Genomic DNA, 13,511 nt, shown 5'->3' on the forward strand with positions numbered 1-13,511 from the left:
CTCAATTTTCGATCTATCCAACGATGAACTCATTGCATCCTCCTCTCAACAAAACGCATTGCCCCAACAACAAAATGCACTTTCCAAACAGCAAAATGTGCTGCCCCAAAACCAGAATTTTGATCCCTTTGGCCTTGAACAGATTCATGTTCCCATCCTGAATCCAACGTTCCAAGATCAATCCTTGCATGTCAATTATAATTTTTCCACTGGAGGAGAAGTTCCTAACATTGAAATGGAGGGTCCATCGAGAAGGAAGATTAAACAACCCATTACTGAACATTCATTATTAAAGCACGGTATACTGAACGAGGAGAATGTGGTCGCACTTGACCATTGGCCCCCGTCAACAAAGTCACTATCTTGTTCTTGCTGTCAAATTCTTAGACAAATAATTCACACAGATGGTAATTAAGTTTCTATACAAACATACTTAAATTTTTCCAGCATGTTTTTTGTTCTAGTTTTTCATTTTCTTTAAATTTTAAATACTCCGCAGGTTTCAAGTTTGAAAAGCTAGAGATTCATGGATCGCTTGGGGTGATTGGCCATGCGATATTCCACGTTCAGGATATGACACCGGGTGGTGAAACTCCAAGAGAAGTTTATCAAATGATAAAGCAAGTTCTAACTTCCCAGTGTTGCTTTGGTGGAACTATTTATTTGCATTGAAGCATGAGCATGTGTTTAATTATCCAAAACAAAGTTTCATTGTGAATTAAAGTCATAGTTTTTAGTTTCAATCAGTACTTATTAGCCTTTTTTTATTGCCAGTTTCAGCCGCAAAAGCATAGAACAAATAAGGAGTTTCTTAATAGCATATTGCAAGGAACAGACAAGATTAGGGCTCGTCACTCTGGATGATCCGTTGTCTGCATATTATGATACCATCTGCACTGGACTCGATTGGGCTGAACATAATGACGGAGACGATGACTTGAGTCCACGTTGGTCTTCTTCTCTTGCTTCTCAAGTTTCTCTTCGACCAAGTTTCACTCTTCATTTGTACATTCTGAGTTTTTGAATCTTTTCTCCTTTTCTTTAGTTAATGGCACAGAGCTCGAGTCTGATTCTGAGCCCGAGCCCGAGCCCGAGAGTGTTCCTGAGCTTGATAATGGAGAGGCTTCAAGTACTAAGCCTAAGCCGAAACGTAATATGGCAGTTCAGGTAATAGTTTTTGTTTTGTAAAGAAGTTTTGCGTTTGCATAACGTACTTGTTTTGATATTTTGTCTGTTCTATACAGAGAAAGAGAGTACCAAAGATGACAATGAATGATTTGAGCCCTTTCTTCCATTTAACTATAAGGGATGCTGCAGATAAATTGGACGTAAGCGACTCTGTGGTGAAGAAAATCAGCCGCTTGGGAAACTTAAAAAGATGGCCCCAAAGAAAGGTTATATATATAGATTTGTTGTTTGATTTTTGTTGGATAATTATCAGTATTTTGTGAGGATGGTGACGATGATGTGTGGTTATGTGTTCAGCTGCAAAGCCTTGCGAAGGATGTGAGAGTGCTGAGAAAAGCATTGGATTCACCCTATGAAGGGACAAGACAGAGAGTTCGACAGGAAATTCAAAGACTCCAACGAGAAATGGTTGTGATTTGTGGTGGAGTTATCCCAACGGGAATAGAAATGATCCAATTTGAAGAACAATAGTGTTTGCATAACTTTTCACGGTAGTGGTGGTAGTGAGTGTGAGTGTTTTTTTCTTTTTTGATGTTTAAATTGTAATTTTTGTAATTCCTGAAGATACTTTAACTATTAATAATATGCTATAAAGATCATTTAAATGTTCTTCTCAATATTATATACATGGACGTAATATCAGTTTAAATTTAAATTACATGGAAGCACAACTAAAATTTAAATTTTTTGTTCATTTTATTTGTGTCTTATTTAGTATTGTGGACGTAATAATATCAATTTAAAAAAAAAGAAAAAAGAAATCTCCATGTATTTGGAAAGGAAAAAGCCATTTAAAGGGCCATGTTTGGAGGGAAAGGAAAGTGTGGCAATAGATGGCTCTGGCATTTGGAAAAGTCATAGCAAAACCTTCTTCTTCCTCATCATCCATCAATCCAAACCCAAATCTCTGCCTCATAACCTCCATCACTTCAATCCTTCAAAACCTAAATCCCCAAATCCCAGATTTCTCACCTCTCACTAAATTCTCCCCTCACCTCACTCCGAACTTGGTGATTCAGGTGATCAAGAACCAAAAGAACCCACACCACGCTCTTCACTTCTTCAATTGGGCCTCCAACCCCAACCCCAACCCTAAGAACTACTCCCACACCCCCTTATGCTACGCTGCCATCACCGACCTCTTGCTCTCCCACTCCCTCTTCTCCACCGCCTACTCCCTTCTCCGCCACTCCAACAAACTCTCCGACTTCCTCATCTGCAGATTCATCAACGCTCTCGGTCACTGCGGCGATATCAGGGGCGCCATTCATTGGTTCCACAAAGCCAAAAACTTGGGAAGAGAACACTGCGTCTACTCATGCAACGCCATCTTGGGCGTCCTCGTCAGGGCCAACCGTGTCAATTTTGCCAAGGCCATCTACAATCAGGTTCTCGCAGAAGCTGTGGTGGAACCCGATGTTTACACTCACACCACCATGATTCGTGGGTTTTGCAAAGTGGGGATGGTCGAGAGTGCGCGCAAGGTGTTCGACGAAATGCGCTGCGAACCCAACATGGTTACTTACAACACTTTGATCCACGGGTTTTGTAAGAAGGGTGACATGGAGGGTGCGCGGTGGGTTTTTGACAGATTGGTGGAGAGTAAGAGTTGTGAGCCGGATGTGGTGAGTTTCACCACTTTGATTGATGGGTATTCGAAGAGAGGTGAATTCCAAAAGGCGGTGGAGTGTCTGAAGCAGATGATGGAACGAGGGTGTTCTCCGAATGTTGTTACCTACAATTCCTTGGTTGAAGGTCTTTGCTTGAGCGGAAGAGTGGATGAGGCAAAGATGATGATGAGTAGGATGCGGTTGAATGGTTTGAGAGACAATGTCGCCACGAACACTAGCTTGTTGAAGGGGTTGTGTATTGTGGGAAAGTCTGATGAAGCCTTTAAGCATTTCAGGGAAATGGTTAGTCGGGGGATGAAGCCGGATGTGAAAGCCTATGGGGTTGTTGTGAATGAGTATTGCAAGATTGGAAAACCAAGAGAAGCAGTCTCACTTCTGAGAGAAATGGTGACGAGGGGTGTTAAGCCAAGTGTGTCAAGCTTCAATGCAGTGTTTAGAGTTCTTGTGGCTGAGGGGAAGATTGATGAAGGAGTTCTTCTTTTGAAGCAGATGAGTCCGATGGGATGCTCACCCAACTTCTTGTCATATTGCATATTGATTTGTGGCCTCTGTAAAGTGAAGGGTAGGATGCAGGCAGTTGAAGAGCTTGTTTCAGACATGCTTCAGAGTGGACATAACCTTGACTCCACCATGTATAACTGCTTACTTCAGGGATATTGTGAAGACGAGGATGAAGAAATGGCACTAAAGACATATTATGACATTATGAACAAGAACTTTGTAATCAAGCAAGACGTTTTCAGCACTTTTGTGAAGGTGTTGTGTGCAAAGGGGAAATTGAAAGAGGGGGATACAGTGTTTGAGGGGATGCTTTCTCAGGGGATTCCTGTTAAGTGGGAAAGTTGAGGCTAATGCAACAAAGGAACACTAACGTAATTTTCAGATCAGGGAGGGTGTTAATTTAATCCTGCACTGGAAGTTCAATGTTCATTCTTTGCAGTTTTAGGGTTAAGTCTGTGATGGTTGGTGGCATGGTTAGTAACTGGGTTTGGATAGAAACTCAGAAAAGTTGAATTACTGATTGAGTGATTCAACTAGGATAGGCCATTAATCAAAATATTTAAGGCCACTTGACTGTATATTATATTTTTCAAAAATTATTATTTGATACCAAGTTTTTCAAACCAAAACACAACAAATTTATTTTTATAATTATTATATTTAAGAAAGACATAAGCATATCAATAAAACATTTATTTGAAATTTAAATTAGTAGTATAGAGTCGGAATGAAATAAAATGATTGTTAAAATATTAAATTCTGGATTTTTTTTAAGTAACACATCTCTCATATTTACTTTTATATTATAAATTAGTATACAACTTAAAAAAGAGACCCACGCTTTCAGATTTCACAGAACTTTCTGGAAATAATAAAAGAATTGATACATCTAAACAAATTTAATTCTTATTTATACACGTTTTAACTGTTTATTCTTTCAATCTACCAATTTTTTATCCGTATCTATAAACTCAATTTAATAATATCTTCAAATAAATTGAGCACGTAAGAAAATATTATGTATCTAATTTGATTTTTTATTGAGAAATCTAGCATTTATAATTTAGATATTTTATTCATGTAAAATTTAAATGAAAGGTAATTAATATTTAAAGATGGGTATTATATATTTCAATTATATAAAAATAAATATGCATCTTATAAAACACGTCGACTCTAAAATACATTAGGTAATAAACAAAATTTCATCTACAAAACCATTGTGCCTAGAATCAACAAATACCTAAATGTTAATTTTGTATATTTTCTTAAAATAATTCTCTTTATATCTCTAATCAAGCAAATTGCAATGATATAACATTTGTTTTTTCTCATCTCTTCTTGTTCTTTTTCACCCCATTTCTATCCTAAGAATGGAAAGGTTATTATTAGTTGTATTTATAGTTATTTATCTACAAAATGTGTGAAAAGGCAACCGCTCTCAAACTTGGTTTTATTAAATATAATCAGTTCAGAAACTTCTAATTGTAATACTTTTGATCATTTATTCTTTTGACAGCATATATATATATATATATATATATATATATATATATATATATATATATATATATATATATATATATATATATATATTTTCCACTGAGATTAAATTGACACAACAAGGCACGGTGGAACGAACTAATGAGGAAGGGAAACGGCGTTATAGAGGAAAGTGTGTCTTCGTACGTAATAGTTTTTTCATAACAATATTGAACTTCAAATTTCCTAACGATCAATAACTGCCACTCGCAACTCTTAGTCCCTATATAATTCCCATGCATTCTACCAATATACTGTCTTTTAACACTTTTCATCGTTGTCTCAGTCACCAACAAATTGTATCGGAAGTTAATATTTCCGGTGGCGGCGCTGTCTTTGGCGTCGCCGCTGCACACATCTCCATTTTCCTCACCCGTGATTAAGTGTTTTTTGTGCCTCCAATGCATCCATGGATAGCAATTGGGATAACTCCACCGACTCATTTCACAATCCACTCATCTATAACTATATCGAACCAGATCCCGCACTGGTCTATATAGTCAATGACCAACCCAACTTGGTGCCCCGACAACGAAATGTTCCTGTTGCTGTTGAACATGGCAGTTGGTCGACGAGGAAGCGTAAAATTCCTTTCACGGATCCAATGATTGAAGATCATCATCCCGTGTATGGCGATAATACTTTTCCCAACGGACAAAATGTGAGTGCAGACGTAAATTTAAACGAACTTCGATTTTGTCCTCCTGTACCAAAACCAATGTTCTGCACTTGCTGTCAAGTTCTTAGACAATTGATTTACACCAACGGTAATTAAGTTGTGATTAATCTCACGTTCCGGGTTTAATTCTTTCCTTTATCCATGTTCTTTAAATTTAAAACATATCTCGCAGGTTCTGATTGTGAGACGTTCGAGATTCATGGAGAGATCGGGGTGATTAACCATGCAATAGTCCACTGCCAGAATTTCACACAGGATGGCCTTTCATGCGACGCTTATCGCAGGATTGAGTACGTTCTAAAACCTTAAAAAACAAAGCTTCATTGTTATTTTATGTTCTAGTGTATGTATGCTTCGCAATATTCAACACTCTTCTCTGAATTTATTAAACACCATTTAAATTTATCATATATCAGTTTCTCCCACAATAGCACAGCAGAGATTAAGAGTTACCTGGTAGAATACTGCGCACAGAAGAATAAATTAGGATACATTGCTCTACAAGATCCGTTGTCTACTTATTACGAAGCCCTCTGCACTGGTCTGGAAACGGTTGGCGTTTTCATAGACGAAGACGAAAACACAATCCCACGTTGGTCATTGTCCCTTTTGGTTGTCACTTTTTCTCTTCAACCAGTTATGTCGTTCCACAAATGCTGAGTTTTTAGTCGTTACTTGTATACAGAAAATGAGGCCGAGCCCGAGTTGGAGCCGGAGCCCGAGCCCGAGCCCGAGCCCAAGCCTGAGAGTAAAAGAGCTTCTTCAGCTTTTAAACCCAATCGCCAATTTCAGGTTATACATGATTTTTGTTTTTCTAAAACTAGTGTTGCACTTGCATGGCTCTAATGAAGGTTTGGGACACAGATAAAGAGAATAAAAACGATGACACTGAATGATCTGAGGGGTGTGTTCCATTTAACCATTAAGGATGCTGCTGCAGAAATAGGCGTATCAGTATCTGTGATAAAAACAATTTGCCGCAGGGAAAGAATATCTTACTGGCCCCAAAGGAAGGTACAATGCATGCAATGCAATGCATTGCAATTCATTATTTAGATTCTGTGATGAACATGACTTGATGAAAACATATATATATAGGTGACAAGCTTGGCGAAGAGAGTGGAAGTACTGAAGAAAAGTTTGGATTCACCGGATCCAGTGGTGAGGAAAACAACTCGAGAAGATATTCAAACTTTTCAACGATTAATAATTGAGTGCTGTGGTGGAGTCACCCCTACAGGAATACAACTGCTCCAGTTCCAAGAACAATAGTCTCTTCAATTGCAATGGAGAAGAAGAAGAAGCTATTATTATCCTTTCTTACTGGAAAATATTTAGAATTTAGTTCACATAAAATAGACATTTCATTTGTTGTTTCACTTTTCCATTAATGAAAAGTACAAAATAGGATAAAAACTTTGAACAAAATAAACTGGGCTAAATACTCCATGATTTTGTTAAAATTTTATAGAATTATCATTTATTATGATTTATTACAATCTTGTTGTGAGTAACTATTCAAATTGTAAATTAATTCTTGAAAGATGAACGCCTTGGATAGATTTTTAATTAAAATTTGTATATATACAGGTGCTTGTGTTTGGTTTTTTTTTTCTTAAATATTTTTTTAATTACCTAAATAAAAGTTTTTCTATATATGTTCAAGATAAATATATGTCCTTTTATGAGTTAGAATTTCCAGTACTAAATCTTGAACAGTTAGTAATAAATGAATATATATTTATTTATGTAAGTAAAATTTGAAGAAGTATATCTGTAATTGTTTTTTTAAAATATAAGTATACTTCCGAATTCCATTGCGTAATATACTCTTCAGTTTTTATCTTTTGTGGCCCTTGTATTCCTTTTTTATATTTTAAGTCGTTTATTGAAAACTGAATAAAATAATAATCTTCACTTCCCTAACATTTTTTTTTTATTATTTTCCAAGTGTCTTACCATATTTTCCTCTTCCTCTCACTTCACCATTTTTCTCTGAAAATAAAAATCAATATTTATTTATTATATGATTAAATGAATGATGTTATAGATAAGTTTGATTTATTTTTAATCGCCATTAATCAATGGAAGAGAAAAGGATGAGACTTTTGACAATTAAAAAGAAACATACTCTAGTTCATACATAATTTTATAAGAAAATTATTTTGATAATTTCATAAAAAAAGTTATCCATAAAAACAAAAAATCCGCCGTTGCGGTTTTTATAACATAAATTAAATATATTTATATTATTTGAAAAAGTAAAAATAAATATATTTAAAAAATAAGTAAAATTTTAAAACACAGTTTTCCCCTCCATGGTTTTGAGATAAAAACCAAAGAGTTCGGTGAAATTTAAAAAACGCAATTTACCTCTCTCTCTAGCCATATTTCCAAAAACTTTGATAGGGTTTTATAAATTGGAATTATCTCAACATATATTGAATTTGTTTTGAGTTGGCATCTTTGTTTGTTTCCCCTTCCCTCCATCTTTTCGTTTAACAGAACACAGTCTCTCCACCGCATGGAGGCAGCCGGAAGAGCTCCGTCGACTCACCCTTCCGTCGAAGAAGTCTTCCTAGATTTCAAGGGCCGCAGAACTGCCATTGTTAAGGCCCTCACCACTGGTACCCTTCAATTTCATTCTTAATTCTTAATAACGCTCTTCTTCCTCTTCATAACGTTTTTTCTTCCGCAGAGTACAAAGACTTCTTTCAGCAATGTGATCCAGGTATTTTTCTCTCTCTGTCTAAGCTTTTTTTTTTTTTTTTGGAAATTGCTTCCTCTGGTTTCTTTACACTTGTCTTCAATTCAATTGTTTTTTACGTTTGTTTTCGTGTTTGGTCTAATTCTCTAATTTTTGTCAAAAGCCCTACTTGAATCTTTCTGTTTTTTTTTTTTCTGAGTTACATTGGTATGCCTTGTGGTTCTAACGCGGTGTGTGATGGAAAGCCAAATGCGAGTACTTCTGGATACATCTGATTTGGTGTGCGATCATTGTTTCGGTCCCTGATTAATTCTCTTTTATGCCAAACTAAGACGACACGAACGCGATGATAAATATAGTTCAATGCATGTTCAGATTGAAAAGTTTTCTTTTTTCTGTTTGCTTTATTCTCACTCTTATCATAAAGTGGCACTGCCGCTACTGAATTTGGAGGGGGGTATTTTATCAGATTGCTGCAGATTTCAATTAAATTTGCCTATTTTTTGGTACCTGGGCCTAAACTTTTTTCCTTGGTTTACCACTTCACTTGCTAATTGAACATATGATAGATGACAGCATTTTACTGTTTTCTATTAGTTTATCATTCATGCATTCTGGGTTACAGGAATCTGAATTTTAGTTTCATTCTAGATTCTCTCAAGGCTATTTATCCTAGCTTTTTTTCTGTCGTAGAAGGGTTGAGTTCATCGCATTGATTTGTACACTTTTAATTCTTAATAGCTATATTTGATTTGTATGACCTTTTTCAGCGAAGGATGATCTTTGTCTTTATGGATTTCCTAACGAAGTCTGGCAAGTCGATCTACCTGCTGAGGAGGTGCCTGCAGAGATCCCAGAGCCAGTATTAGGTATTAACTTTGCCAGAGACGGGATGGAAGAAAGGGACTGGGTATCCTTTGTTGCTGCACACAGTGATACATGGTTAATAGCTGTGGCTATGTTTTTTGGTGCAAGATTTGGGTTTGATAAGGCTGATAGGTAACTGTTTTACTCCACTGTCCACTTATTTTTCTTAAATGAGGGATGTTTTATCTTCGGTAACACACATCTTTAGGGTCAACTGTTAGGATGTCTACGCTCTGTTTTCTATGTTATTATGGGTTGTATGCATCTTGTTCGTACAAAGTTATTGTGTTGAATTAATTGCACCTGAAATAAATAAATGAAGCATTAGGTTATAAGATATAAGATGTTAAAAATGGGGATTTTACCTTAAATTGGGAAGGGAGTTAAAATTGCAATTAGTAAATCGAATCGTAGGATTTTACAAATCTCGTAATACTTATTCATAATCCATATTCATAACAGTACTTTATTTGGATTTCATTTCTATATTCGTTAGAGTTGAAAAACAAAACTGTTATTTATACAATAAATGTGTTAAATTCAGGAACAGAAGTCATGTTTTAAGTGGGAGTGCTGATTTTTCCTTATTAACTTTAATAATGGAGTGTTTCATATCTTAATCTCTCTTATTTATTAGTTAATTTGATATTTTGATGAATGTTTCAACTTTTTTTTATCTTTCTTTAATATCTATTCTCATTGTTCATGTACCAGGGGTCGTCTTTTTGATATGATAAATGATCTTCCAACAGTATTTGAGGTTGCTGTTGGGAAGGTCAAGAAAGAAGGAAAGAAAAAGCCACCAGTTTCTAATCATAGCAACAGCAAATCTAAATCAAACTCCAAGGTATACAAGCTGAGAAAACAAACCGTTAGTAGTTGTTTTGCTGATGGCATAGCTTTTTAATTTAATCTTCAAAGGGTCCTGTTGTAAGAGGATTTGTTGTTTCATGGGGAAGGGTATGAACGATGATAGACTGTTCCATTGGTGATGTATTTTGGTTTGACATTTGCAGAGAGGTTCCGAATCTCAAAGAAAGAATTCAAAAGCAATGGAATCAAAGGAAGAAGAGCAGGGAGAGACAGCTTGTGGGGCATGTGGAGAGAACGATGCGGCTGGTGTTGATGGATTCTGGATTTGCTGTGACATTTGTGAAAGGTGGTTTCATGGGAAATGTGTGAAGATTACCCGTGCTAAGGCTGACTTTATCAAGCATTACAAATGTCCAACTTGCAGCATCAAGAAGCTCGTCAATTGTAGCTTCAAGTTATAATCTATTTCAGATTTATAATATTACTTATCTTTGGACATAAAGCTTGCACCTGCACAAACAAATACGCATATCAGTCTCTGCCATAAAGGCAAATTGTCGCTGGGAAAGTATATCTTTTTAGGGGCCCCAACGACACATTCAGTGCATGCAATCTATTGTACTCCTTTAATTTTTCAATTATTATTTGACTTTCTGTGGACTAATATATTCACTTCTCAACATATATAATTGCCAAGCTTTCGCAAAGAAGGTGGACGCCAACACAAAATATTCACTAACAGGAACTAATCTCAAACATTTTTTTGGAACGGTTGTTGGCAATAAATTATCTCTCACATACTTTTAACTTAATTTTTATTATTAATTCGTATATCAAAAAAAATAAAAACTCTGACTACCGAAACTTAGACCTGAAAATAAATTGGGCACTTGGTTTCTACTATTTACTGGTTATAATATATGGATTTGGTTCAAGCTCAAAAAAATGTCACATATGGTGTCATAACATGTTTCTCTTTGTTATACTTTGATTATATTATGCTACTAATTTTTTTTATTGTGAATCAAAGTTAAATAAGTTCAGACTTCAATAAACTTCTAGATCAGAATCATTTTTTGTAGTAAAGTAATACTAGTTATACACCATTTCAAATTCAATGATTTAGTATAATGGTATCTTATTTATTTCTTTTTAAAGATATGCACACAACATTATATTTACATGTTCTCTTAATCCAGACTACAAAATGGTTAATCATTAAGATTAAAAGTGTTGTAATGATGAATATTCATTAGCTATATATATTATGTGATTAATAGTGAACTAGGTTTGACTTCCTTAATTTTTTAAAAATGATAATTTAATCATTTGTATTTTAAATATAAATTAAAATATTATTTTCTGCGATGTTTATTAAATATATTATTAAAAGATAAATTAACACTTTTTACCACCAATTTAATTGGGTAAAATGGAGAAAAAGAAAAAAGAAATGTGGAAGAGAATGGTGCGGTGCGGGTGAAGAAAGATAAAGAAATTAATTTTTAAACTATTAATGTGTTCAAGTTATTAATAAATTTATTTCTAAAGTGAATAATTTTTCTTAAAAATATTGTTTTTTACAGTGACCATAATTTGATATTTCTTCATTGAATATTTCTTTTATGTATTATTTAACGAGTAGTTTTGATAACATTTTTGAAAAACTATCCGTGTTAATAGAAAACTCCGTCCAAATTATGACTGACACGTGGTTTTGTTAAATTGGATTAACGTATATTAGTATTTAAGGAAAGTTAGATAGGATTTTAAAATTATTTTGATAATGTTTTAAATCAATTACCCATAAATAATAATAAAACAAATCCTGTAGAGATGGAAAAGAATGTGACTTGTGGATATTTTCTAAAGGTGGAAATGCGGTCTGCTCCGACCCGGGCTATTTAGGTTTGGCCTGTAATTAGTTTGTACAATGTAAATTGGCTCATCTTGTATTTTGAACGCAAACTTAAAAATCTAGCTTGTCCTATATAAACGTGAGCTTATAGGGAAATTCGCTTTTTTCATTTAAATTTTTTAAATTTTTATTATAAAACTTTCTATGTTCAAAAAGTTAGAAAACTTTAGAAAGTTCACAAAATTAATCAAAGATTTTGAAGAGTTTGATGATAAATTGATAATCCAACATTTTTATCATATTGATATTCGTACTATGACATACACGATGTATTATTCACATTTTAGCACACTAAACAATACATAATATTTGTCTTTTCCAATCATACAAATTTTTGAAAAGTCGTTAATGCAATAGTCCATAAAAAATTATTGATATATATAAGTGAAAGTTTTTTTTATATATATACGGGCTTGCCGGGCAGCCCGCAAGAATTACGGGCTTCTGCTGGACTGCATGTTCACTACCCTAACCTGCCCTGCGTTATTTTTGTGAGTCTATGAACCAACTCAACGAACCAAACTCATATTATCATCTCTAATATTCTCGATTTTAATGAAAGATTACGATATTTATTACATAAGAATGAATATGGATATATTTGATTCATTCTTATATTGTTTTTATTTTAAATTACAGAAATATCTATATTAAATTTTCATTAATCTTATTTATAAAACATTTGTAATTATTTAACTTTTATCCGATAATCTTATTTTATATTTATTTAATTATAATTTATTTTTTAATATTTGATATTAAAGAAAAAAATGTTTATCTTTTTAAATTTAAATACTTATAATATTTTGCTTTTTAATTTTGTAAAATAAATATTTAATTAGTATCTAAATAGTTAAAAATAAATATAGACTCAAATATAGATATCTCCATTTTTTTTTTAAAATTGATATTAGACAAATATTTCATACTCATCAAATGGATTTGTGAATGAATTTATACTTGAATATCAAGATTAGATACTTAAATCCACTTCAACTCTACCCATAAGCGTCATTAATAATGATTATCAAAAATGAATTTAAAAAAATTTTAGATGATAAACCGTTTTAAAATCTGACCTAACTTCTAACTTTTAAGCAGTATTACTTTTAAACTATAGGGACTTTATAAAAGAAATGTTAATCTTTATTATTTTAAAAATTAAAATCGAGATCGAATTTTAAAACTCAATCTACCTAGGTTATATCCATAATTTAAAAAAAATTACAAATACGAAATTTTCTCTAAGTCAGCTATAGGGTTTTATAAACTGAGATTAACCGATCCTAATAAATCCACGAATACGAAAATCTCATAAGATTTTTAGGCATTATTTTAAAAAGGTAAAAAATATCAAATTTTAAAACAGATTTTACCTCATCCATATCTCTCTTAAAAAATGCCTCATTTTGATAAATTAAAAAAGAATCCCGTCAGAGTTTCGAGGTCATGTGTTTTTATAAAACGAGATTATTGTATTTTATTATTTAAAAAAAATTAGGTCAAATTCTAAAAGTCAATCACCTTTATACATATTTCCTTTTATTTGTTGTGTGAAATTTAAAAAAAAAATTATACCGAAAATAAAAAATAAAAAATACCGCTAAAGAAATGAATCGTATTGGTAGGGTTTTATAAATAGGAATTAAGATATTGAATTTGTTT

The 13,511-nt window shown here is 33.4% G+C and overlaps 3 protein-coding genes across 3 annotated transcripts; all 3 read left to right on the forward strand.

Annotated features, from left to right (window-relative positions):
• Positions 1-2,004: 2,004 nt before the first annotated feature.
• LOC114162420 (pentatricopeptide repeat-containing protein At3g22470, mitochondrial-like) lies at positions 2,005-3,935 on the forward strand. Its single transcript, XM_028046290.1, has one exon. The coding sequence runs from the start codon at positions 2,022-2,024 to the stop codon at positions 3,663-3,665; it is 1,644 nt and encodes a 547-aa protein (XP_027902091.1). The 5' UTR covers positions 2,005-2,021; the 3' UTR covers positions 3,666-3,935.
• Positions 3,936-5,271: 1,336 nt separating this feature from the next.
• Positions 5,272-6,813, forward strand: LOC114163720. Its single transcript, XM_028048015.1, has 6 exons — positions 5,272-5,629; positions 5,714-5,831; positions 5,958-6,133; positions 6,227-6,333; positions 6,406-6,555; positions 6,640-6,813. Exons 1-6 carry the CDS (start codon positions 5,272-5,274, stop codon positions 6,811-6,813), a joined length of 1,083 nt encoding a protein of 360 aa, XP_027903816.1.
• A 1,112-nt stretch (positions 6,814-7,925) lies between these two features.
• Positions 7,926-10,607, forward strand: LOC114196032 (PHD finger protein ALFIN-LIKE 4-like). Its single transcript, XM_028086525.1, has 5 exons — positions 7,926-8,168; positions 8,240-8,272; positions 9,019-9,247; positions 9,830-9,962; positions 10,132-10,607. The coding sequence occupies exons 1-5, from the start codon at positions 8,066-8,068 to the stop codon at positions 10,387-10,389; spliced, it is 756 nt and encodes a 251-aa protein (XP_027942326.1). The 5' UTR covers positions 7,926-8,065; the 3' UTR covers positions 10,390-10,607.
• Positions 10,608-13,511: the final 2,904 nt, after the last annotated feature.

Source organism: Vigna unguiculata, chromosome 9 (genome assembly GCF_004118075.2).
Source record: "Vigna unguiculata cultivar IT97K-499-35 chromosome 9, ASM411807v1, whole genome shotgun sequence".
In the NCBI taxonomy this organism is placed as follows: domain Eukaryota; kingdom Viridiplantae; phylum Streptophyta; class Magnoliopsida; order Fabales; family Fabaceae; genus Vigna; species Vigna unguiculata.